General features: G+C 50.2%; 1 protein-coding gene across 1 annotated transcript in view; it reads left to right on the forward strand.

Annotated features, from left to right (window-relative positions):
* The window catches only part of ksr2 (kinase suppressor of ras 2), a 592582-nt gene that overhangs the window by 167860 nt on the left and 396743 nt on the right, over positions 1-27979 (forward strand). Inside the window, 1 exon segment of the mRNA XM_038791136.1 lies at positions 9507-9657. Coding sequence (XP_038647064.1) covers positions 9507-9657 — 151 coding nt within the window.

Below are 27979 nucleotides of genomic sequence, written 5' to 3' on the forward strand. Positions count from 1 at the left end.
GATGAAGTTCAAGACCGTAATTCTAAAGTTCGACAACCATTGCGCGGTCGAGGTCAATGAGAGCTTTGAGAGATACATGTTTCAGCAGCGAACTCAGGGTAAGGACGAGTCTTTCCAGTCCTTCATTACCCACTTCCACGTCCTTGCGCAGTCCTGCAACTACGGGTCCACCTCTGACTCCATGCTCCGTGACCAGATTGTTTTTGGTGTTCAATCTGAGCCCCTGCGTCAGCAGCTACTAAAAGTAAAGCAGCTCACTCTCTCTACGGCCATTGTGACCTGTGTACTTCATGAACGTGCCTCCACGCGCTACTCCTGCATCCAGACTGCTGAAACGGCGCGGCAAGCCCCTTACGATGCAGAACGGGTCCAAATGATTAAACCTTTTCAGGCTCTGGATCTGAACGATGGCAGTCATTTTGCGCGCTTTTCGCGGAGTCCCGCGCTTACACGCAGCGAGTGTGCTGATGTCATGGACCGCTTTGTGCAGGTGCGCGCCAAGCTGGATCGCCCCACATATGCGCCGTGGCGCGACGAACTTCCCGACGCTCCGGCGTGCGGCAACTGCGGCTCCGCCCACTTAAAGCGGCAATGTCCCGCGAAGTCCCGACGCTGCCTGCAATGTGGCAAATGAGGCCACTACGCTGCAATGTGCAGATCTTCCCTGCCTGCTGTTTTAGGAGGCCCACCCAGCCCCACAGAGATGTCAGGGCTATCCAGCCTGCCATCAATGAACCTACTCTACACCTTGATTCCGACTCTGCCTGCGATGACTCACAGGTCCCGTTCCAAATCGGCGTCGTTACCACGAGCAGGATGTCCCCCAAGCGTGGCACCGAACCTGTCCAGGTCCACAGCGTCGGCCAGGATGATGAGTGGTGAGCCACCCTTACGGTCAACCGGTCCCCAGTCAGGTTCCGCCTGGACACTGGCGCTTCTGCCAATCTCATCGCGTCGTCTGATTTCTGCAAGCTCTGCGTACAGCCTGCTGTCCTGCCATCTGCATGTAAATTGCTGGACTACAATGGCAATGCCATCGCCGCCAGCGCCTCCTGCCGCCTTGAGGTGACACATCATGTTCACACAGCCATTCTCCCGTTCGAGATTGTTGCTGCCTCAAAAGCCTCCTTGCTTGGTGCGCAGGCATGCAAGCTGCTCCACTTAGTGCAGGGAGTACACTCTCCCTCTTCAAGCGATGTGTCTGCATCCTCTGACACGGTCTTCAGGGTGCAACTTGACTCCATCATCCAGCAATACCATGATGTTTTCGAAGGCATGGGCACGCTCTCGTACACGTACAAAATCTTACTCAAGCCCAACTCCACGCCTGTCTTTCACGCACCTCGCAGAGTCCCAGCACCTCTTAAGGACCGCCTCAAGCAACAGCTCCAGGACCTCCAGGACCAAGGAGTCATCTCTAGGGTCACGGAACCCACAGACTGGGTAAGCTCCATGGTCTGCGTCAAGAAACCGTCCGGCGAGCAGCAGATCTGTATTGATCCTAAAGATCTGAATCAGAATATCATGCGGGAGCCCTACCCGATTCCAAAACGTGAGGAGCTCGCTTCCGAGATGGCCCACGCCAAACTCTTCTCAAAACTGGATGCCTTGAAGGGTTTCTCGCAGATCCACCTAGATGAGTCAAGCAGGTAGTTGTGTACGTTCAACACTCCCTTTGGCAGGTTCTGCTACAACCAGATGCCATTTGGCATCATTTCTGCATCCGAAGGGTCTGGGTATATGTCGATGACATTATTATCTGATCAACAACCCCGCAGGAACACATTGCCCGCCTTAAGCGCGTTTTCAGGCGCACCCATGAACCTCCGCCTCAATAGGGCCAAATGCTCCTTCAGCCAGTCAAGTATCAAGTTTCTGGGGGATCACACCTCCCATCAGGGGTTGCATCCGGACGAGGACAAGATTGTAGCAACCACGTCCATGAAGACGCCCGAGGACAAGAAAGCGGTCCTCCGGTTCCTGGGTATGGTGAATTTCCTCGGGAAGTTCATCCCGAATCTCACCTCACACACCACGGCCCTCAGAGACCTGATTCGCAAAACCACAGATTTCCAATAGCTTCCTGCTTACGAGCGTGAATGGCAGGAGCTGAAGGCCAAGCTTTCCACGGCTCCAGTGTTGGCCTTTTTCGACCCGACCAAAGAGACCAAAATCTCTACTGATGCCAGTCAGTCGGGGATTGGTGCCATGCTCCTGCAACGAGACGAGGCCTCGTCATGGGCCCCCGTTGCGTATGCGTTGCGGGCGATGACCCCCAGAGAGCAGCGCTACGCGCAAATTGAGAAAGAGTGTCTCGGCCTTCTCACTGGAGTTGCGAAGTTCCACGACTACGTCTATGGACTTCCTCAGTTCACGGTTGAAACCGACCACCGCCGCTTGTAAATATTATCAAAAAGGACCTGAATGGCATGACGCCTCGCCACCAGCGCATCCTACTCAAGCTGCGCAGGTACAACTTTCAACTGGTCTATACCCCTGGCAAGGACCTTGCCGTTGCCGATGCCCTCTCAAGGTCGATCACAACTCCGTGTGATCATGACGACTGCGTCTGCCAAATAGATGCTCAAGTTCAGCTTGCAGCCTCCCATTTGCCAGCTTCGGATGCACGACTGATGCAAATTCGCCGCGAGTCAGCGGCTGATCCACTTCTGCAGCGGGTGATCCATCTGATGTCAGACGTGTGGCTCAAGGGCCAATGCCCACAATTTTACAACGTCAGCGATGACCTGGCGGTTGTCGACGGGGTGCTCCTGAAATTGGATTGCATCGTCATTCCACAAAGCATGCGCCAGCTAGTGTTGGAGCAACTCCATGAAGGCCATTTAGGAATCGAGAAATGCCGCCGCAGGGCCAGAGAAGCCGTCTGCTGGCCAGGCATTAACGAAGACGTCACCAACTTCTCTACCTGCCAGCGTTTTCAGCCCGCCCAACCACGGGAGACCCTGATGCCCCATGAGCTCGTCACATCGCCTTGGACCAAAGTGGGCATCGACTTGTTCCACGCATTGGGCAGGGACTACGTCATCATCATCGACTACTTCTCCAGTTATCGGAGGTCATCAGGGTGCACGATCTCACATCCTCGGCTGTGATCAGGGCGTGTAAGGAGACGTTTGTCCGCCATGGCATTCCGCTGACGGTCATGTCAGACAATGGCCCCTGTTTCGCGAGCCAGGAATGGGCCCGCTTTGCCCGACACTACAACTTCGAGCACGTTACGTCCAGTCCCCTATACCCCCCAATCCAATGGGAAGGCGGAAAAGGGGGTCCACATAGTTAAGCGGCTGCTCAGCAAGGCCGCCGACGCCGGCTCAGATTTCCATCTTGCTCTGCTAGCCTATCGCTCCGCCCCGCTCTCCACCGGCCTGTCGCTTGCTCAGCTGCTAATGAACCGCACCCTCAGAACGACGGTGCCATCGATTCTCACTCCCAACCTCGATTATGTCCCCGTGCTGCACCGCATGCACATGTCTCAACTGCAGCAGAAAACGTCCTACGACTCACGGGCTGCTGACCTTCCCGACATCCATCCACGCGACAATGTTCGCATCCACCTCTCGGATGGTGGCTGGTCTGCGCCTGCTGTTGTTCTGAGGCAGGTAGCCCCCCGCTCCTTCCTGGTCCGCTTACCGGATGGATCCAGTCGGCGCCGCAACAGGCGTGCTGTTCGCCTTGTTCCAGAGTCGTCATGGGAACCTCTGACCTGCTCTGCTACTGATCCCGCCGTGGACTGTGTGGCGCTTCCGGTCGCTCTGCCTGCCCCTGACTGTGCTGCAGCCCTCCCGGCTCCTGAGCCGCCAGCCATTGCCCCACCCTTGAGGCGGTCAACCAGAGTTCGTCGCCCACCTCAGAGACTGAATTTATGAACTCTGTTCACATGTGGACTTTCTGAAATGTTTTTAAAAATATACATATCCTTCCTTGTTGCATTTGTTCTCCAGTGATTTGTAAATAGATTTGTTGGTTGTTCCAGTTCATGGTAGTCATCTGCACCAGGCACCTTCCTGTGTAAATAGTCTTGTTCCCTGTATATAGATTTGTACATATGTCTTCGCACCTCACATGTAGCTAGGTACATTCTCCACACACCCACACTATTTATTCCCACTCATTCTGGGTGCTGCCTCTCAGTGTAACAAGAACTCATCCAGCCCAGCACAGACTCACACCACGTGCTGAGAGAACCAACTGGTTCGGACAAGGCTTAGGTCGCTAGTTTAAGTTAGCATCATTTAGACCCACAGTCATCGTGTTAGTTAGTTAGAAGTTAGTTAATAAAATTGAGTTGAACCGTCATCAGTGTTGGAAGTGTCTGTTCATCTCTCAAGTCTACACTGGCCAACACTTCAAAGATTTAAGGGGGAAAGACAGGAAAGTGGAATTGAGACAATGAGCGGGATTCTCCCGTACCCGGCGGGACGGAGTGGCGTGAACCACTCTGGCGTCGGCCCGCCCCAAATGTGTGGAATCCTCCGCACCTTCAGGGGCTAGGCCGGTGCCGTAGTGGTTTGCTCTCTGCTAGCCGGCGTGGAAGGCCTTTCGCGCCGCGCCAGCCGGGGCCGAAGGGACTCTACCGGCCGGTGCTGGTCTGCGCATGCGCGAGAGCGCCAGCGGCTGCTGATGTCATCCCGCCTATGCGCGGGGGGGGGTTCACCTAAGCGTCGGCCATCGCGGAGGCTGACACGGCCGACGCGTAGGAAAAGAGTGTCCCCACGGCACTGGCCTGCCCGCGGATCGGTTGGCCCTGATCACAGGCCAGACCACCGTGGGGGCACCCCCAGAGCCAGATGGCCCCCAGGACCCTGTAGCCCGCCCGTGCCGCCAGGCCCCTCCGGTAAGGGACCTAGTATAATTTACGCCCGCAGGACTGGCAAAGAACGGGCAGGACTTCGGCCCATCGTCGGCCTGAGAATCGCCGGGGGGGGTCCGCTGCGAGTGGCCACTGACCGACGCGGCGTGATTCCCACCCCCGCCGTATCTCCGGTGCCGGAGAATTCGGCGGGTGCGGGATTCACAGCGCCCCCCGGCAATTCTCCGACCCAGCGGCGGGTTGGAGAATCCAGCCCCAGATCCAAATGAACTATGATCTTATTCAATGGCGGAGTAGGCTTGAAGGGCCAAATGACCTACTCCTGCTCCTATGTCCCTATGTTCATCTTCCCTCTTACCTCTGGTCCCGTCTCTTGCTGCTGCTGCTCAGAGCCTTGGGTAGCTGCTTCTTTCTCTCCCAATTATATATTTAATTTTTGCAATTTGCAGCAGCATTTAAAGCTAATTAATTTCAAATTCGTTACAGATCAATAGAGGTACTGTTCTAAGCACTGGAGGATTTTGCTTATTATTTGCAGTTGTTCAGAACATTTGGCTTTTTCATATAATTCAGACATCAATTCTGGGTCTGAAATATCCAGCAGAGGGCAATATTAATCTGAAAACTGCATCTATCTGCCCTGGATTTTTATTTCTTAATGTCTTGCAGTTTAAGAATTTATTATATAATGATAGTTTAATTGTTACCCCATAACATAACCTACTTCTATAACCACAATGAGAGCAGCCTATTTATGAATTTAATTTTTTCTTGAAATAACATACTGTCGTTTTGAGTCAGGAGTGTTACAATTCTACTGCAAAGAATAACAAGGCACTGATTTTGTCTTGCTTCACTCCCAAGGCAGGGATTTTCCCACCCAGTCATGGGGAGGGGGGATTTGGTGGCTCAGCCACAATTCCATTGATTTTGGGGAGAACTGGATGATCCCGGCATTGGCAGGGCCAGAAAATCATGCCACAATTTTGTTTCCGGGACCCTTTCTTACTCTTATAGGAACATTGTGACAGAAATAGGTTTTTTAGGTTTTAACCATTTCAGTCTTCTCGCCATTTCAGTCAGACCATGGCTGATCTGTACCATAGCTCCATTTACCTTCCATAGCTCCCATGTTCCTCGATGACCTTCCTCAGCATAAATCTATGATGTGGAGATGCCAGCGTTGGACTGGGGTGAGCACAGTAAGAAGTCTTACAACACCAGGTTAAAGTCCAACAGGTTTGTTTCAAACACGAGCTTTCGGAGCACGGCTCCTTCTTCAGGTGAATGGAAAGGCTTGTTCCAGAAATGTTTATATAGACACAGTCAGAGATGCCCCGGAATGCGAGCACCTGCAGGCAATCAAATCATCAAAGATGCAGAGAGAGAGGTAACTCCAGGTTAAAGAGGTGTGAATTGTCCCAAGCCAGTTCAGTCGGTAGGCCTCTGCAAGTCCAGGCTTGTTGGTGGGGGCCGAATGTAATGCGACATGAATCCCAGATCCCGGTTGAGTCCGCATTCATGCGTGCAGAACTTAGCTATAAGTTTTTGCTCAGCAATTTTGCGTTGTCGCGTCTCCTGAAGGCCTCCTTGTAGAATGCTGACCCGGAGATCAGAGGCTGAATGTCCTTGACTGCTGAAGTGTTCCCCAACTGGAAGGGAACACAGAATCATAGAATTTACAGTGCAGAAGGAGGCCATTCGGCCCATCTAGTCTGCATTGACTCTTGAAAAGGTACCCTAACTAGGGTCAGGCCCCTACCATATCCTCTTAACCCAACAACCCCGCCTAACCTAACCTTTTGGACACTAAGGGACAATTGATCATGGCCAATCATAGGGTACCTTTCCAAACGGTTGGTGCAAACTCGGAGTGTGGCGACTAGGGGCTTTTTACAGTAACTTCATTGCAGTGTGAATATAAGCTACTTGTGACAATAATGAAGATTATTGTTATCCCCGTTAACAGTCACAGTTCCACCTGTGACTGTGTCTATATAAACATTTCTGGAACAAGCCTTTCCATTCACCTGAAGAAGGAGCCGTGCTCCGAAAGCTCGTGTTTGAAACAAACCTGTTGGACTTTAACCTGGTGTTGTAAGACTTCTTACTGAGCATAAATCTAGTCATCTCATTCATAAATGTTCTGTTTGTTCCAGCGTCCACAGCCTTTTGGGGACATCACTCAATGTGTCTCTCGGCGACATTATCTGAAAACGCTATCAGTTTCCATGTGTACACTGAAGACCCCCCAAGCTCTACCGCCTCTCTTAACCCCTGACATTGCCTTTGGTCTCGGGTCTCCGTCATCAACTCCATTCCTCACCCTGTTGCCATGGCACAATATTTCACCCCAAAATTAACCACACTGTTACTGAGACCATCTATTTCCACCTCTGTAACATCAGCTGACTCTATCACTGTCTCAGCTTATCTGCTGCATAAACTCGAATTCATGGGCGGGGTTCTCTGTCCTGACCGACTGGTCAATGGAGTTTCCAATTGTGAGGCAGCCCCACGCCATCGGGAAACCCCCGGGCTGCCGGCAAAACGGAAAATCCCAACAGCGCAGAATTCAGTCCCATGTCTTTGTAACCTTTCAACTAGTTACTACCACTTAAAGAATAGGTTAGATAACTGACTGGACACAAGTGCGGTTGAGGTGATACTGTTTTAGTGCAAGCGCTAATATTAGCAGTAAATGCCTTACAAACATTACTGGTAAATAGGATGAATGTACATGATTAATGAATTAATTACTGACACTGTTTAACACATTCAACAACTTAGTGGAGTTTTGAGGATTGTGTCCAAGGGTAGTCACTTCCTCAGAGCAATTGCTGAATACGCTGACATACTATGTGATAGCAGAGCCCACCCCCATTCCATCCAGACCCAATTCCGTATCCAGACCACACCCCCCTTCCATCCAGGCCCCACCCATGTTTTCCATCAAGACCTCAACCCCATGCTCCATCCAAACCCCACCCCTGCTCCATCCAAACCCCACCCCTGCTCCATCCAAACCCCAACCCTGCCCCATCCAAACCCTACCTCTGCTCCATCCAAACCCCACCCCTGCCCCATCCAAACCCCACCGCTGCTCCATCGAAACCCCACCCCTGATCCATCCAAACCCCACCCCTGCCCCATCCAAACCCCACCCCTGTCCCATCCAAACCCTACCTCTGCTCCATCCAAATCCCACCCCTGCCCCATCCAAACCCCACCGCTGCTCCATCGAAACCCCACCCCTGCCCCATCCAAACCCCACCCCTGCCCCATCCAAACCCCACCTCTGCTCTATCCAAACCCCACCCCTGCTCCATCCAAACCCCACCCCTGCTCCATCCAAACCCCACCCCTGCCCCATCGAAACCCCACCCCTGCCCCATCCAAACCCCACCCCTGCTCCATCCAAACCCCACCTCTGCTCTATCCAAACTCCACCCCTGCTCCATCCAAACCCCACCCCTGCCCCATCCAAACCCCACCCCTGCCCCATCCAAACCCCACCCCTGCCCCATCCAAACCCCACCCCTGCCCCATCCAAACCCCACCCCTGCCCCATCCAAACCCCACCGCTGATCCATCCAAACTCCACCCCTGCTCCATCCAAACTCCACCCCTGCTCTATCCAAACTCCACCCCTGCTCCATCCAAACCCCACCTCTGCTCTATCCAAACCCCACCCCTGCTCCATCCAAACCCCACCCCTGCTCCATCCAAACTCCACCCCTGCTCCATCCAAACCCCACCTCTGCTCCTTCCAAACCCCACCCCTGCTCCATCCAAACTCCACCCCTGCCCCATCCAAACCCCACCTCTTCTCCATCCAAACCCCACCCCTGATCCATCCAAACTCCACCCCTGCCCCATCCAAACCCCACCTCTGCTCCATCCAAACCCCACCTCTGCTCCATCCAAACCCCACCCCTGCCCCATCCAAACCCCACCCCTGCTCCATCTAAACCCCACCCCTGCTCCATCCAAACCCCACCCCTGCTCCATCCAAACCCCACCCCATATCCATCCAAACCCCACCCCATATCCATCCAAACCCCACCCCTGCCCCATTCACCTGAGGAAGGAGCAGAGCTCCGAAAGCTCGTGTTTGAAACAAACCTGTTGGACTTTAACCTGGTGTTGTAAGACTTCTTACTGTGCTCACCCCAGTCCAACGCCGGCATCTCCATATCATGGATAACAAGGGAAGTAAAGCTCTCACAATGATCATAACTGGGCACTCTCTGCTTCCTGTCTTACGGTTTTACCACTGGTGCACAAAAGGTTGAAGTACACATGCTTACACCCTGTGACTGTGAATGCTACAATCTTATACCAATTTACTAATCAAAAGTTCAATGAGCTACTACTGGGTTCCCAATTAATGTATGCTAACATGTTAATTAGTAGTTAACATTATGGCCAACATTAGTGAGTGAGGGAAAAGAAAAATGAAAATCTGGGCACATGGTGGGTACATTGGATTAAGATTACAGTCTTGAGGAGGAGAAACACAAAATGGACTAATTAGTCCGAATGAATGGTTTCCATTTCGTGCCTATGTAACAGAGGCTATGTTACTCAAACTGCCAGGTGAAGTGTAGCCCAAAGGTATTAAAACCACCATGAGCATACAATAATGATTTAAACTTTCTCTTAAAACCCTTAGGACATAATCCCTGACCAACTGACCCTGGAATCCCTGTTAGAGATGACTGATGAGGAAGTGTGTGAAACGGTGAAGAAATACGGAACAAATAGTGAGGAATGTGCCAGATTAAATGCCTCACTATCCTGCCTAAGAAGTGTGTACAAATCAGGTGAGCAACTTGTGCAGTACAACAATATGCCCAAAATGAGCACATTGAGGATGATTGAATTTTATGGAAGAGTGAGATGCGTGTTCTTAAAACTCTTTTGTTTAATAAATATAAGCATTGTGCACAGGATTTAAAGTATAGTTAACTCAGCTCTCTGGTACAGTGAGTAAAAGAACGCTGAGGAGACTTGATAGAGATATTCAAAATCATGAGGGATCTGTATACAGTAGATAGGGAGAAATTGTTCCCACTTAAGAAAAGATCAAGAGTGGGAGGGCACAGATTTAAAGTAGATTTAGGTTTATTGTCATGTGTACTCATTGAAAAGTATTGTTCTGCGTACAGTCCAGGCAGATCGTTCCATACATGAAAAACGTAGGGACGTATGATAAATATACGAAATATACGATGAATGCAGTAATTAGTAAAAGAAGCAAAAGCGACACGAGGAAAAGATTTCTCACACAGCAAGTGGTTAAGGTCTGGAATGTACTGCCTGAGAATGTGGTGGGGACAGGTTCAATTGAGACATTCAAGAGGGAATTAGATTGTTACCTGAAAAGGAAGAATGTGTAGGGTTACTGAGAGAATGGCACTAGGTGAATTGCTCATTCGGAGAGCTGGTGCAGTCACGATAGGCTGAATGGCCTCCTTCTGCGCTGCAGTGGTTCAGTGGTTCTCTAAAGGCTCTGCCGTTTGCGTTGCTGGACTATACAATAATAATAATCTTTATTGTCACAAGTAGGCTTACATTAACACTGCAATGAAGTTACTGTGAAAAGCCCCTAATCGACACATTCCGGCACCTGTTTGGGTACACTGAGGGAGAATTCAGGACGTCCAAATTACCTAACAGCACATCTTTTGGGACTTATAGGAGGAAACAGGAGCACCCGGAGGAAACCCACTCAGACACAGGGAGAACGTGCAGACTCCACACAGACAGTGACCCCAGCCGGGAATCGAACCTGGGATCCTGGAGTGCTAACCATTGTGCTACTGTGCTGCCTATTAAAACCTAAGTCAGCTAACCCTCACTGGAGCAGTGATTTCCCACTCCCCAATGTTGTTCATTTACACCTGCTTGAAAGTGTATTTGGGTAGATTTTGGGTGAGGACCACCTTGGACAAGGCACCACCGCCCTCCATGACATAATAACATGTTGGTATTAATTATCAAATCAATTTATTTATTTTTTAATTTAAAAATAAATACATTTAGAGTACCCAATTCATTTTTTCCAATTAAGGGGTAATTTAGCGCGGCCAATCCGTCTACCCTGCAAACCATCCAAACCCCACCCCTGCCCCATCCAAACCCCACCCCTGCCCCATCCAGACCCCACCTCTGCTCCATCCAGATCCCCACTCCTGTGCTCTGTCCAAAACCCACCCCCATAAATTCAGTGCCCCACCCCCTGTGTCAACCAATAACACTTTTGGGTTGTGGGTGCAAATCCCACGCAGACCCGGGGGAGAATGTACAAACTCCACACAGACAGTGACCCAGAGCTGGGATCGAACCTGGGACCTCGGCGCTGTGAGGCAGCAGTGCTACTCACTGCGCCACCGTGCTGCCCATCAAATCAATTTGTGATGAGTGCCCAATTGGGCAAAGTACTGGGAAGGAAATAGGGCATGGGGTTAGAGTTAGGTTAGGATTAGTTGTATTAATTGTGGGTTCATCCGCAGTCTTCCCATTTGTGCCTGTTGAAATTAAATTTGTCCTCTTTGATGCAGTCCCCATTGGGGTGTGAATCCCTGTGCCCAGTCACTGTACAAGGACATGTTCTGACCCACGAGGGTGAACTATAATGAATCCCGCTGAAATTGGGCAGGATCAGCTCCTGCCACAGTGTCAGACACAGCAAGATCTGAAATGTGGTAACACCATATTACCACTTGGGGGTAGGAGGAATCAGATTTATTTCCAGCAAGCACTACAAACAAAGATATTAAAATATCTGCCTTAGAATGCACTGTATTTTGGTTTTCAGTTCAAATCCATAGATTGATATTAATTTTTTTCTCCTTATTTTTCCACCGATTTTCCCAGCCCCTCTCCTGAAATCATTAACAAGTTGCTGTCGCAGATGCTGGCTGCCTTGACCAAGTCACTATTCCCAATGTCTAATGTGTTGCAGACAGTGAGTCTGAACCCCATCAGGTGTCTCTGCTCATCATTCAGCAGTGGGAAACACAGTCAATTTTCCTCCTCTCTGACTGAGAGCAGTAGGGGCCAACTGTGGTACCTTTACTTCCGCTCCACCACCTGTTCGGGTACACAGAGGGAGAAATCAGAATGTTCAATTCACGTAACAAGCACGTCTTTTTGGGAGGAAACTGGAACACCCGGGAACCCACAGGAGAATTTAATCTTTGCAAATGCTTTTAACCTTATGTTGTGCATAAGGCCTAATCTGTTCTGACTTCTCAAAATGCCAACCCCTAAGAACCAATTATTTAACTCCTGACAACACAGGGTCTCTGTTGGTCCACGACTTAATGTGGCCAGATGAAATATGTAGAGTATCAAAAGAATTTGGAGCCAGAATGATCTCCTGTGGAGTGGGAGTCTCGGAAGCTGTTTGTGGCAGTGGAAGTTTTCTCAAAGCATCCACGTTTTAAATCTGGGTTCTCGGTCTATGCTGAAAGGTTTACATATGTGCAGCCAAGTGCAGTGCCCATCTTCACACTCAAGTTGCGAAAATAGCCAAGTGACGATTCATGTTCCAAAACGATGATGAAGTGCGGCCATACACATATTGACGAAATTCTGGTGCAACATAAATGACAGCCAGACTTTCTTTGTCGTTCTGGGAATATCTCCTCTCAGCATCCGACAGGGTTCAGGATGCGAAGGTGACCGGCCTTTCTACACCATCTCCACTTTTGTTTGAGAGTACCACCCTGATGCCGTACGTAATGCATCGCAAGTGACTACAATGGGCGTATCCTGGTTAAATAGACCAACAGGGCCGATGACACTCAGGGTCTGTTTGACCTGATCGAAAGACTTCGTCTTGGAATCTTCCCACTTCCAACAATGGTGCCTCTTCGGCAGTTGATGCAGGGATGCCAAAATGGTAGACAGAAATGTAATAATTAATCATCCCTAGAAAGAATTTCAATTCTGACATGTTCCTTTGTTTTGGGATCCCTTTTATTACCTTTATCTTTTCTTCAAGCGGGTGTAACTCCCTTCTCATCAACTCTGGAACTTAAATACGTGACTTCATCAGCCTGAAACACGCACTGCTCCCGCTTTATCAAAATATTGGCATCATTAAACCTCTTGAGGACTTCTAAATTTGCTCAGTGTTCCGCTGGTGTTGCCTTCATCATTCGGACATTATCCAGGTACATAACAACCTTCGGAATTCCCTACAAAAGGCTCTGAAATGTAGCACAGGTCGATGAAATACCGAAAGGCAATTTCTTACATTGGAACAAACCTTTATGGGGATTTATTGGAATAAACTTTCTTGTCTCACCTTCTAGCTCAAGCTGCTGATAACATGGGTGAAATCAAATTTGGTGTGTTTGAGGCCTCCTGCCAACGTGGGGATAGGATATTTATCCGCTTTAGCTGCCCTTTTCACCATCATCTTAGAATGACCGAACATTCAGACTGGGGGTCCGGCTTCAATACTGGGATGATCAATGCTGCCAATTCTGAAAACTGTACTGGAGTAATTTCCCCGAGGTTCTGCAGATGCTACAACTCCATCTCTTCTTTTTGGTGCAGAGAATAAGGCACAAAAGAATTTTGTTGTTGCTTCTGGCTCTACATAGATCTTTGCTTTCACTCATTTGATGCTTAATTTGATGCCTAACTCTCTCTGGAAGACCTCATGGTATTTCCATAGAAGTTCCTGAAAATCCCTGTCAATTCAATTAAAGCCTTGGGTGACCGTCTGTGTGGAGTTTGCATATTCCCCCCATGTCTGCGTGGGTTTCCTCCGGGTGCTCCGGTTTAGAACATAGAACATAGAACAGTACAGCACAGAACAGGCCCTTCGGCCCCCAATGTTGTGCCGAGCCATGATCACCCTACTCAAACCCACGTATCCACCCTATACCCGTAACCCAACAATCCCCCCCCCTTAACCTTACTTTTATTAGGACACTACGGGCAATTTAGCATGGCCAATCCACCTAACCCGCACATCTTTGGACTGTGGGAGGAAACCGGAGCACCCGGAGGAAACCCACGCACACAGGGGGAGGACGTGCAGACTCCACACAGACAGTGACTCAGCCGGGAATCGAACCTGGGACCCTGGAGCTGTGAAGCATTGATGCTAACCACCATGCTACCCTGCTGCCCCAGACATTCCTCAGACATTCCAAAGAAATGCAGTTTAGGTGGATTGCCCATGCTAAATTGCCTGTTAGTGTCCAAAGATAGGCAGGTTAGGTGGGATTACGTGAATAGGGTGGGGGAGTAGGCCTAGATTGTGTGCCCTTTCAGAGGGTCAAAGAACAAAGAACAAAAAAAGTACAGCACAGGAGCAGGCCCTTCGGCCCTCCAACCCCATGCCGACCATGTTGCCCGTCTAAACTAAAATCTTCTACACTTCCTGGGTCCGTATCCCTCTATTCCCAACCTGTGAAACTGTGAAACCCACGCAGACATGATGAGAACGTGGAGACTCCGCACAGACAGTGACCCAAGCAGGAATTGAACCCGGAACCCTGGCGCTGTAAAGCAACCGTGTTAAATTAGACAGGAGTCCTCTCTGGTAACTGCTATAGCTCTCTTGGTCATCTGTGTCAACATAACTCTGAAAGGCAGTCAAAATAAACATCCTTCCTTCATCTATACATCCACACTTGTATTTTTCTAAAAAATTCACAAAAGGTTTGGCTTACCAAGCCTTGTTCGGAGCTTATGTCACACCGACGTCTTGTTTTTTTCAAGGTGATTTTTTTTCTCACCAGCAGAGGGTAGCAGACCCTTCACAGATGGGATTATCTCTGTTGTGTATTCAACAAAAGAAGTAATCTGTCAGATGAGGGAGAGTATCTTCAAAATACACCCACTGTGTCCCCATATTGTGAAGTTTTTCAGTTTGATTGTAGACAGGAGAATTAACATATCGTGAGCAGTTAGGTTTAAATTACCCAAATTGTAAATTCAATAACGTAAACCTTATTGTCAAGAATTGAAGTCTTGACAGCTTGTTGTAGTCGAGTGAGTAAAAATTGCATGCCGTAATTTTTGGACATCTCGCATTTGTTACTATTCCCTCCAATTTTCAGGCAAGAGAGCAGACAGTTAATCTTTTTGTGGGTTGGCTAGCACTCTTGCCTCCAAATCAGAAGGTTGTGGGTTTGAGTCCCAATATCTAGGCTGACCCTCCAGTGCATTATTGAGATGGTGCTGCTTTGTCAGATGTGCTTCCTTTTGGATGATCATCGTCACATTACTGATTGTGGAAGTTAAGGTATGCATAAATGGGCTGCCGTGTTTCCTCCGTGTTTATAATAGTGGCCACACATCAAAAGTACTTCAATGGCAGCAATACACTTTAGAACGTCCTGTGTCCTGTGAAAGATGCAATATAAATGCTGTCCCTTTTTCCTTTATTTTGAAACTGGTTCCAATAAGGTACAGAGGAGTGAACTGGTGACTCTCTGATTTATTTTCTCTGTTCTTGTCTTTGGGCAGTTGCTGGACTGAGACCAGGCGCCCCACAGATTCAGTGAAAACACTGAAATAAATCTACTCCCTGCATTTACTTGCCCAGCAACTTATTTAGCACTATTGCCACTCAGCGACAAAAACAGATGGAGTGGCGGTTTCTGCTGCTGAAAATTTCAGTGGCATCCGAGGAACTGAAAACTGCCCACTACGCATCATTTAAAGAACAAAAAAAAAATATCAATTTGGTAATACAGATCGAGTAACTATATTGAGGGCAACACCATGCTGGGATTGTTTGGTATGAAGGAATTGACAGCTGCATGCTCAAATCTTTTTTTAATTTTAAAATTAAAAAAAATTAGAATACTCAATTTTTTTTTTCAATTAGTTAATTGACCTACCCTGCTCATCTTTTTGGGTTGTGGGGGTGAGACCCATGCAGATTCGGGGAGAATGTGCAAACTCCACATGGGCAGTGACCTGGGGCCGGGTCCTTGGCTAATGCATGCTCAAATCTAAATATTTTCAGTATTGTTGAGTTGCATAATTTAATATTGAGATGTTAAATATTTGAATAAATATCTAATGAGTTAGTGTTGACATTCCATTTTAATAGTAGTGACGTAAAATAATCCTCCCATTATAAAACATATGGGGGCAGAGGGAGGACATTTTGGACTGTTAGCATCTGTGCTGGTGGTGACTTTCCAACTGGAGCCTTTCTCTGCCTATTAGCAAATTCCAAACTGCGGAAGCAAAACTTGGCATGCTTTTGAGTATGTGACTGCAGAGAGCTCGACAGTTTTGTCGCAACAAGTCTTTTGTGCCCTTTTACTCTTGAATTCAAAATAATTTTGTTGGTGGCGGTTGCGTGCGAAGGTAGGTGGAGAATATTAACCCTCCCCATCCAACAGTGACAATCGCAACACCTCAAATTGCTTCAGATAGGTGAGAATGTAAAAGTAGCTAGCAGTTAATGTCGCCCCATCGCTCCCGCTATTGTGTTGACTAATATATTCTTTCATAAAGGTGAAGGGAGTCAGATGAGTAACAGAAAGAAGACGTTTAATTATAATATGTACAATTTACAAAGAGGCCCGGTTAGACATGACCGGGTCCCCTCTCTCTGCAGGGCGGTTCCTATCTGGCGACCTTATATACACAGTAATAGCCCCATAGTTAGCGGGGGAGCTCATATTCCTCGAGACACATGGGGAAAAAAAATCAAGCCAGCACTAATCTCCGTCTACGAGCGCTGTCCTGCAACTTTGGTGATATTGCTAACTCCATGAGCAGAGACCAAATCGTTTTTGGAGCTCACTCTGATCCTCAGAGAGAGCAGCTTTTAAAAATCAAGCATATGACCCTGCCAGTTGCGATTGAAACATGTACAGTGCATGAGCACGCCAAAAATCGGTATTCCCAATACAAATCGGCTGAAAATGAGAAACTTGCCTCCCACGAGACGGAAAGTGTGCAAGCCATCGCCCGGATGCAGCGCCTCAGCATTGATGAAAGTGGCCATTTTGCACGCTCTTCCCGGAGCCCCATGCATGCGCGATGCGAACAGGATAACGAAGCGGCCGATCATCACACTGCACAGGTGCGAAGGTCTGGCGACCGCAATGCACATGTGCGACGACGCACGGAGTTTAACGACGTCATGACATGCCTGAACTACGGCACTGCCCATTTAAAGAAACACTGCCCTGCAAGAGGCAGGCGATGTTTAAATTGCGGAAAGCCTGGACACTATGCAAGTCTGCACCACCAGTCAAGGGCCAGCGTTCCCAATTCCAAGGCAGGCGCGTTCGGAGTGATCCTGACAGTACAACGGATCCAGAGGACGATTGCCTGGAGTCCCCCTACCATGTGGGCATCATTATCACATGTGAACATGCCTCACTGACATCATCACGGAGTCTGCCGATCCTCACACGGATTCTGCGGACGAATGGAGTGCGGTGATGCAAGTAAATCAATGCTCTATCCAGTTCAAGCTGGACACAGGTGCTTCTGCCAATCTCCTTTCACAGGCAGATTTCAATCAAGAAGCCACCCAAGCTCCTTCCAGCAGCCTGCCAGCTCCTGGACTACAAAGGCAATGCCATCACAGCACTGGGATCCTGCCATCTGTTCGTCTCCAACAGGAGCATTCGCGCAAGGCTAAGGTTTGAAATTATCAAGCCAGACAGGGCCTCCCTGTTCGGCGCACATGCATGCAAGCAGCTAAACCTTGTGCAGCAGGTCTACACAATGACCTCCCCCAACGTGGATCTTCAAGCCGGCATTGACGACATCCTTGCTCAGTATCCGGATGTGTTTGACAGGATGGGCACTCTGCCATATCGGTACAAGATCCTGGCTACGGCCTGATGCCACCACGCTTGTGTTCCACGCACCACGCCGGGTCCCGGCTCCACAGAAGGAGCGCCTGAAGGCGCAGCTAAAGGATCTTCAGGACCAGGGCAACATCTCCAAAGGTACAGAATCAATTGACTGGGTCAGCTCAATGGGATGTGTGAAAAAGCCTTTGAGGGAGCTGTGCATTGATCCCAAGGATCTCAAGCAGAATATAATGTGGGAACACTACCCCATCCCGAAGCGGGAGGAACTCACTAGTCAGATGGCACGTACAAAGTTAGATGCGTCACATGGATTCTGGCAAATCCAGCTGGATGAGTCCAGCAGAAGGCTCTGCACCTTCAACACACCGTTTGGCAGGTACTGCTATAACCGTATGCCGTTCGGCATTGTCTTGGCCTCGGAGATCTTCCATAGAATCATGGAGCAGATGATGGAGGGCATTGAAGGGGTTTGTGTGTATGTGGACGACATTATCATATTGTCCACAACTCCCGAAGAGCACATCTCTCGTCTCCAGCAGGTATTCCGCTGTGTCCATACCAATGGCCTCAAGCTGAACAGGGCCACGTGTTGCTTTGGCATGTCGAAACTTAAGTTCTTAGGTGACCAGATATCTCAGCAGGGTGTGCGCCCGGACACAGACAAGGTCAAGGCCATCGACCCCATGAAGATCACTGAAGGCGGTGCTGCACTTCCTCGGCATGGTAAACTTTTTGGGCAAGTTTATCCCAAACCTGGCCTGCCACACCATGGCCCCCAGATACCTGGTGAAAAAGTCTACTGCCTTTGAATGGCAGGCAGCTCATCAAGCAGAGTGGTTGGAGTTGAAAGTCAAGCTCACCACTGCACCTGTATTGGCATTTTTGACCCTGACAGGGAAACAAAAATCTCGACAGATGCGAGCCAGGCTGGCATCGGCGCGGTGTTGCTCCAGCGCGATCAAACCTCACCCTGGGCACCGGTTGCCTACCATCACGGGCGATGACACCCACCGAGCAGCGGTAACGCCTAAACTGAGAAGGAATGCCTGGGCCTTCTCACTGGAATTCTCAAGTTCCACGATTACATCTATGGCTTGCCGACGTTCACCATGGAGATGGACCACAGGCGTCTGGTCCACATTATCCATAAGGACCTGAACAACATGACGCCCCCGCTGCAGTGCATCCTCCTCAGATTCAGAAGGTATGACTTTGAACTTGTGTACATGCCTGGCAAGGAGCTCCTTATTGCAGATGCCTTGTCCCGCTCCATAACCTTGCCTACTGACCCGCCGGCATTTATCGAACAGATCGAATCATGGGTGCAGCTGTGGGCTAGCAACCACCCAGCGTCGGATGAAAAGGTGATCTGCATTCACGATGAGACAACCAAAGACCCTCCTCTGCAGCATGTCATGCGCCACCTCGCCAATGGCTGGCAAAAAGGGCAGTGCCCTCAATTCCTCAATGTGGAGGACGACCTGACGGTGGTTGATGGTATCCTCCTCAAGCTGGAACGCATTGTCATTCCACTCAGTCTCCAGAGCTTTGTGCTCCGGCAAATCCATGAGGGACATCTGGGTGTCGAGAAGTGTAGGCGCAGAGCCAGGCAGGCTGTCTACTGGCCTGGAATGAGTCAGGACATCTCGAACATGGTCCTCAACTGTCCGACCTTCAGCGCTTCCAGCCAGCACAGAGCAAGGAGACACTTCAGCAGCACAAAATCATGACTTCCCTGTGGTCCAAGATGGGCATGGACCTCTTACATGCCAATGGTCGTGATTATGTGTTAATCATTGATTATTTTTCCAACTATTTACCCAGAAGTCGTGAAGCTCTTGGAGCTCACATCCAAGACTGTCATCAAGGCCTGTAAGGAGACGTTCTCCAGACATGGTATTCCACTCACTGTCATGAGTGACACGGTCCTTGCTTCAACAGCCAAGCGTGGTCAAGATTTGCCCAGTTATATCAGTTTCATCACGTCACTTCCAGCCCACATTACCCGCAGTCCAGCGGGAAGGTTGAGCAAGAGGTGCACATAGTGAAGCGGCTCATCTGCAAGGCCGCGGATTCTGCTTCTGATGTCAACCTTGCGCTGCTTGCATACAGGGGAACCCCTCTGTCTACCGGCATGTCACCGGCTCAACTCCTGATGAACAGGGACCTGCGGACGACTCTTCCAGCCATACGCGTGCCTGATCTGGATCACCTCCCGGTGCTGCAGAAGGTGCAGAAACTCGGGGACCGGCAAAAGCAGGGCTATGATGTTCATGCCATCAATTTGCCTGTGCTATCCCCGTTGGATGCTGTTCAGATCAAGTTACATGATGGAGGCTGGTCAGCTCCGGCTGTTGTAGTTCGACAGGCTACTCCTCAATCATATATTGTGCATATGGCTGATGGCTCTGTTGTGCGGCGAAACAGACGTGCACTGCACACAGTTGCCCGTCCGCAACCCCATTTCTCGTTGTTTCCATCTGTTATTGTGCCACCTCCTGATACCTCGAACCTCGAGGCCACCAGTCTGGCTTCAATCCCGCCTATCAAGGCACCGTTGTCCCCACCACCACCTCTCCGGCGGTCGACCAGGATCAGACACAAGCTCAGGGACTGGACTTATGAACATTTGTTTTGTTTGCTATGTTCTGTATTCGCACATTAGACACCTGTTTTGGTATGTACATATGTTCCCATCTGCAATTGTATATAAATAAGTTAGTTTTTCGACCTACACATGTAAATACTTTCACATATGCTACAGAAAAACATTTTAAAAGGGGAGATGTCATGATATGCAGACATGCACATAATGAGATACAGACAGGCAGCTAATGAACACAGAGAACAGGACATAACCAATCAGCGGACAGAACACTTTGGGGTGGTTTCCTGCTATAAAAGGCATGAGGCACTCACACTCCACCTCTTTCCACTGGGGACATCTACAGAGTAAGTCAGGGTGTATTTATCACATAACACCTACAGCACGTGGCTAAGAGCTAGTCTGGTTCAGTCAGACAGTGTAATCACACTTCGGTTAGCAGAGAGTCGAACTCACTGAGAACTGTGCTAACTGTGTGACAGGTTCAATAAATCAAATTGAACTAACTTCAAGGTCTGGAGTATCTTTCAGTTAAAGCTGCATCCCGTTGCAGCCCGTGTTATCTCAGTGTGCTGAACAGGACAGGGGCCCCCAGGGATGAGCGGGCACTGTCAGCTGGAGAACCTGCGGGAGAATGAGCATATGGTCAGTGAGAGGGATAGGTCTGTCAGTAAGGCAATAACAACTCAAGTTTGACAGGTCCTATGGGGTCCCTAGTAGTTTCTCACCTCTGTGGCATCTGCCGGTCTCTGCGTTGGTGACCGCTCTGTTCAGTCCCCCTAGTCACCTCCAGGGCTCGTCCCTCAAAGGACAAGCGTTGGTATCTACTCACGTGCTGCCCGGTGTAGATAGTTGATCTTTTTCCGGCACTGGAGGCCAGTCCCCCTGGTCACACTCACGGCGCTCCCAGCTCCTGCCACCTCATCCCAGGCAGCACTGGCTGACCCTCTGGGACCCACGGGAGAACAGGACATCTCCCCTGTCTTCCACTGCGTCTAGGCGCTCCCCCAGATCTGCATCTCCGAATCTTGGGGCCGGTCTCCTGGGCACCATTGTTGTGAGCTGGCTGGGGTTGGCTGAGCAAGTGCTGCTCGACCTTGTTAGCGGGGACCTGGCGGGCGCAGTGTCGGCGATTCGGCTGGCGAGCCTTCATTTGCTTCGAGTAGCCCGTGGGGCTTCATTACACAGAATTTACAGTGCAGAAGGAGGCCATTCGGCCCATTGAGTCTGCACTGGCTCCTGGAAAGAGCACCTTACCCAAGGTTAACACCTCCACCCTATCCCCATAACCCAGTAACCCCATCCAACACTTATGGTAATTTTGGACACTAAGGGCAATTTATCACGGCCAATCCACCTAACCTGCACATCTTTGGACTGTGGGAGGAAACCGGAGCACCCGGAGGAAACCCACGCACACAGGGGGAGGACGTGCAGACTCCGCACAGACAGTGACCCAGCCGGGAATCGAACCTGGGATCCTGGAGCTGTGAAGCGATTGTGCTATCCTCAATGCTACCGTGCTGCCCATTAAATGGACCAATTAACATTGAATAGTATTGCCGGCCTCACTGGGCTGAGCGCTGGAATCCCGCGGCAGTTCCTGCTTGTTACCACAGTTAGGGCGCGATTGTCCGGAAAGATTTCTATATGTCATTTCGTAGGGGAAACCATGCTGGTGCAATTTTCCCATCGCAATTCTCCCACAAAGATTTTTTTTGGAGCCAGCCGGCAAGCCCGGCTTCGCAGACTTCGGGTGCCATTACAAAGGGTGTCCCAAGTTCAAAGTGACAGTGCAGCACCCCCATCTGCACATCCCCATGGATTACGAGCAACAGGGCCCTCTCAAAGGGGTTTCCTTCAGGCCTTGCCACCTTCTCGCTGACATCAGGTTCCCACACCCCCAATTGCCGGCATCAGCACCCCTCCCAAGTGAGCTGCACCCGCTATGTGGTTGCCAAATTCCCCCGCCTTTCATGCCCCCCTCAATCCCCCCAAATGCCTCCTTTCATACCCCCCTCAATCCCTCTTCATGGCCACGCCCCATTCAGACCCCACCCATTGGCAATGTCAGCCTGGCAATGCTAACCTTACACTATGGCAATGCCACCCTGGAACCACCAGGTCGGCACTTCCAGGATGCCAGGGGGCAATGCCAGAGTACTGTCCTGCCATGTCCCCCACCACCCGGCAACTGCAGTGACCCCTGAGCTCCCCGGCGTTGTCATCACGTCTGGTGGTGGAGACCAGTCATGATTCCCGCTGGCCTCAGCTGTGCTGCTACATAACCAAAAGCCCTCAGAGCATTTGCAGGATATTGTGAGCAGTCTGTTATCTGAACAACCTGTAAGTTGCAGCTAGGGTGGGTTTAAATGAATTTATGCAGTAATAGGGATCTCAGCCAGGGCACCCAGATCCCGAGGGGGACACTCTGAGTCAACAACGTGCCACCAAGTTGTTCCCCGCTACTGCCTGAGATCCAGACATACACCTTCCCCAGCAAGCCTGAAAAGTTTCAAAAGTTGCTTACCTCCCTGCTCCCCCTCAATGGCCATGGCATCTGGTTCCCGCTTGTAAATACTTACAGCAAATCACGCTTGCGTGATTTCTGGTTATGTGTATGGAGCATAACGGGGTTGGGGGGGGTGGATATTCGGACCTTCAGCTCATTAATCAGATTTGAATACATGCAAATTGTAGATTTGCATAATGCTGTAGTGCAGGGTGGGTAGTTCACTGAGGCCGGCGGCAGGCCAATGGACCATTGCAATGGGTCTGGTGCCCTACATCGATCCAGGTTTTTGGATGACCCACCATTCTCCGCCCAATTGGGAATCCCGATACCGGCATTGGCCGATTGTCCTGTGAGAGTCCCTTTAAGAAAATTGTGTTTTATCAAATGGCTGCAGTGATGTCATTGTGTGGGTGGAGATGGAATGTGATTCTGCTTTTTACTTTCGTTTTGAGCTAGAAGCTGTTTTTGGCTCTGTGTTTTAGTTCCGCTTTCAATTGGAGAACTGCATTCAAACGAATGTATATTCAAATGTATATTGGTATCTCGCTCTGTATGTTAAACAATTTAAATCACTTGATAATTTAAAAGTGATAACTGTTCGCTGTAGAGAATTCAAACCTACTGTGTTAAAACGTGTATTGGCTTGTGGATGTTAGGAAAGTTACTAAGGGTTACCTATAGAGTACTGTATCTTTTTGGGGGGTTATCAGTGTTGGTAGTTGGTAAGATGTTTACAGTGGGTTTATAAAATGTTAACTGGATAAATAGAATAAACATTGTCTTGTTTTAAAAATACTTTAGATCTCTGTTGTATAACATCTGTAAAGTGGGCTCTTCTGCTCCCCATAACCAAAATCTATTCAAAGTTGTGGGTCAGGTGAACTCCATGATATACTTTGGTGTTCTCTAAACCCTGGCCCATAACAGCGTTGAAGAATCCACCCCTTTATCTTTATCATCTCAATAATCTCAGCAAAAAATAGACAAGAGGAAAAACAGACCAATAAAGTCCAGACACACCTTTTTAACTTTTGCTTATACCTTTTGCTCTCTGAACTCATTTTGCTTTTTCCTCTTCCTAAAATTAACATGGATGTAGTGGGTCAGGAGCTTGCTGTATCAGATGCCTGTCCATTTCTGTGCCTGACGTATGTTTGTGGTGTTATTTATGTTGGATGTCAGAAATGTCCATTCTAATAAGGGTGAGCACCTTTAAGCAAGTTGATAATGACAAGCGGCACCATATGTCAAATTCTACATCATTACCGCCTCAGTAAAGTTGGATGCTATGCATGCCAACAATCAACAGGCATCAATTAAGAACTGATTCAAAGGCAGAAGTTGCAGGGGCCTTGGAACACATTCTCTGACTCTACTCTCCATCAGAGTGCAGAATATTGTGCTGAGCAAAGGGAGCAAATAACAAAATCTACAATTTATTTTGTTCCCATGACAAGACACAAGAAAATGAAAACTTATGAAAAAAATTGGAAAGTACCCTCCACAAGAGAGACATGCACTCCCTGCACCTACATTAGTCTCCGAGAGATCTAGAACTCTGGCATTTAAAAATAAGTTCCAAAGGTGCTTGAAGGCGTTTACAGTATGTCAACCATTAGAAGACTTCATCAAAGTATTTACGGTATCACTACGTGTGAAGTAAAACAGTTTCTCCCTCATTCTTGACTGAAACGTTCAAGAAGCCTCAAGAATATGTAACCGGAGGCACTCTCATGAGTAAGGATTTGAGAAGGAAGGAGACTGGGGGCCCAGGGATAGGGGAGAGATGGAGACTACGAGATGAGCAATGGTGACTGGGGAGGGATGAGAGACTAGAGAATGGTGGCTGTGGGAGAGAGGGAGAATGGGAGCACTTGATCAGATGTCACATGATCACATGTCACAGTCAGATGTGGTAAAAATATTAGGTAATCAAATCTCCAAAAATTCTTCCAACCAAATTTGGCAACCCCAGAAATATCACTTCACCAGAACATCAGATAATGAGCAGCTTAAAGCACCTGACCCATCACAAAAGCTCTTTAAACATTAATAACTGTAGCACATGGAAGGATAAGACCCTGGACAGAACTCTGCAGGACATTAATTCAACCCCCTGTTACCCTTCACCCATTTTGGCTGGGATCTGCCATACACTCCAGTCCCACAGCAGGCAACTTGCCCTGTTCAGGCCATCAGTGAAGCAGATAGGAGGATCTCTGCATCCGTCACTTAATGAAAAAGTGGACGTTAAAATACTAGGAAACTCAAGGTACAGATAAGGAACCGAAATTACAGGGATTCTGAATTTGGTGTGCTCTTAGTTGAGACTGAGAAAAAAAGGAATGCTGTGGAAGATGCAGCCAATCCTGAGACATATGGCTCAGTCGGATTGCTGTACATACAGTGACCATTTTGAAAAGACGAATTTAGGAAATAAAGGTCATAAATCTCTGAGGTGTATTTTGTGTATATGTTTCAACAACAACAGTATTGTAGTGATATCGTGGCCTGGATTCTCTGCCCCGTAACACCGGCAACGTGGATCACGATCGGGACAGAAAATCGAGGGTCTGACCAAAATCGGGTTTCACGCTGGGCGCTGAACCGACTGCTTTGCTCCGGCCCCCCGTTGGTGGGTGTGGTTGAATCGGTGTTCTCACCCACGTGGCAGCGGGAGGATGCAAACGGGTCCTAATGGCCCAGTTACATCCATTTAGTGGGCTCGGCACCAGAGTCTCTGGGCCCTTGCGATTCTCTGGTCCTCTGGCCAGGACTCACATGGGTGGGATTTACTACAGGTACCACCAAACGTGAACCTGACGTGGTGGATCTGGCCGAGGATCTGGCTTAAGTTACCCTAAAGCTCATCTGAGGGTCACTTTCACCCCCCAACAATGCACTACCTGCTCACCCCTCTCCTACCAACCCCCTACCCATCGTTCCCATCCCCTGGAATGGGAGAACCCCCAGGGGCCCCTAACTAATAATCATAACCTTTATTATTGTCACAAGTAGGTTTACATTAGCACTGCAATGAAGTTGCTGTGAAAATCCCCTCGTCGACACACTCCAGCGCCTGCTTAGGTACCTGAGGGAGAATTCCGAATGTCCAATTCACCTAACAGCATGTCTTTCGAGATTTCTGGGAGGAAACTGGAGCACCCGGAGGAAACACAAGCAAACATGGGGAGAACGTGCAGACTCCGTACAGACAGTGACCCAAGCAGGGAATCAAACCTGGGACCCTGATGCTATGAAACAACAGTGCGAACCACCGTGCTAAAGTAACCCCGCACAGGGACCCCCAAACTAATAGGGCCCCCCACAAGGATCCCTAAATAGGGAGACCCCAAACTGGCAACCCCTAAATAGAGAGCCCCCGACATGGAGCACCAAAATATGGAGACCCCTGACAGGGACCCCCTAACTAAAGGGACGGCCACAGGAAACACCTAAATATGGAGACCTCCCTCCACCAGGGGGACACCCTAACTAAATGCTGTAAACACTACGGGTGGGATTCTCTCACCCTGGGGTCCGGCTGGAGAATCACCGGGACCGGCGCGAATTACGCCACGTTGCCCCGATGCCGGTCCGCTGATTCTCTGGAGCACGGAGAATTGGCGCCGGTGTGGTTTTGCGTGGCACCGTTCAGGGACCGCTCTATGGGGCAACCCCGCCGCTTGTCGGCCCGGGATGGGCTGGGCGGCCGCGCTAAAAAAGCCGAGTCCCGCTGGCGCCATCCTGGATGCATCTGAGGGCGGCCTGGTTTGGGGGGGGGGTTAGATGGGTCTGACCCCGGGGGGGCTTTGGCTGTGGCCTGGCCTGCGATCGCGGCCTACCAATCGGCGGGCTGGCCTCTCGGGCAGGGGACCTCTTTTGTTCCGCCCCAGCCCCTGTAGCACTACGCCATGTTGCGTCGGGGCTGGCGCGGAGAAGGGAGCCACTCCGCATGCGTGGCAATCGCGCCGGACCCACTGTGCATGCGTGCATTGGCGCCGGCCCCACTGCGCACGTGCAGACCTGCGACGCCCATCTGATGCCGGGGATCAGCAGCTGGAGCTGCGTGGGTCGCTCCAGTGCCGTGCTGGCCCCCTGTAGGGGTCAGAATTGCTGCTCCTAAGGCCATGCCGCTGGCCGGGGGTGGGGGGGTGGGCGTCCAGGGCGGCACTATCTGACAGGTCGAGTTCACGCACGGCTGGCACCATGCTGTGCGGTGCGCCCTCTGCAGGGTGTCGCCGTGCGCATGCACGCCCACGGACCCGGCAATTCTACACCCGTTTATTTCGTGAAGGCCACGTGTTTTACGTGGCATGACTGCTAGCCTCTCACTGGTCGGAGGATCGGCTGGGGCCTCGCCGATTTTTTCATTGTAGAACTAGACACATTCTCCAGAAAAGGGGCGATATTCTCCATTGCCGATGCTGAAATCGCAAAATGCGATTGGGCGGAGAATAGCTTCCCAGGCCAAAATCGTGGTAGGCGCCATTTTGACGGCAAATCGGGATGCCTTGGCACACCGAAAATGTCGTAAGTGTGTCGCTCGCTGCGCGAAGTAAAAGTACAGCAGGCATATCATTAGAGGGCTTGGCACCCTATTCTCCGCGGCCACCAAGATTCACCACCTCTGATGGGCCGAGTTACCGATGGCGTGGTTCACTTCTGCTCTCAAAAACCGTGAACCTGGCGTCGTGGCTGCTGAGCGAGGTAGAGGAGGTAAGAAGTGGCATGGAATAACTGCAGGCTGCCGGCCCGGACTCCGGCCGTGCTGACTGGGGTGGGGCACCCTGCCAGGGCCAGGATAGGGGAGGTGGAGTGGGGGGAAATAGGCCTACAGCCGGGGTGCACCACCACAGGACTGAGGCAGTTTCCAGGCACCGACCGCCATTACGGCGGACATCCTGCTGCGCATCCAGTGACCACCCATCTCTATGCCTGGTTCCACACAGTGACACCGCCGTATGGGTGCACCCACCCCTGCACCCTACGCCCCGCTACAGAGCACCCCCCCGCCCCAGAACACTCTGCCCAACCAGCCACCACCCATCGGCGGACCGCCCAGGGTAACACCCACGGCAGCCCCCAGCGTGGGCAGTGCCAGCAAACAGTACCTCTGGCAGCAGGGATGGGTACCCAGACCGGGAGCCCCCATGCTGCAGGACACCGGGGCAGGGGGTTGAGGGAGGGACATGCGAGGCAGA

Source organism: Scyliorhinus canicula, chromosome 1, assembly GCF_902713615.1.
Source record: "Scyliorhinus canicula chromosome 1, sScyCan1.1, whole genome shotgun sequence".
In the NCBI taxonomy this organism is placed as follows: domain Eukaryota; kingdom Metazoa; phylum Chordata; class Chondrichthyes; order Carcharhiniformes; family Scyliorhinidae; genus Scyliorhinus; species Scyliorhinus canicula.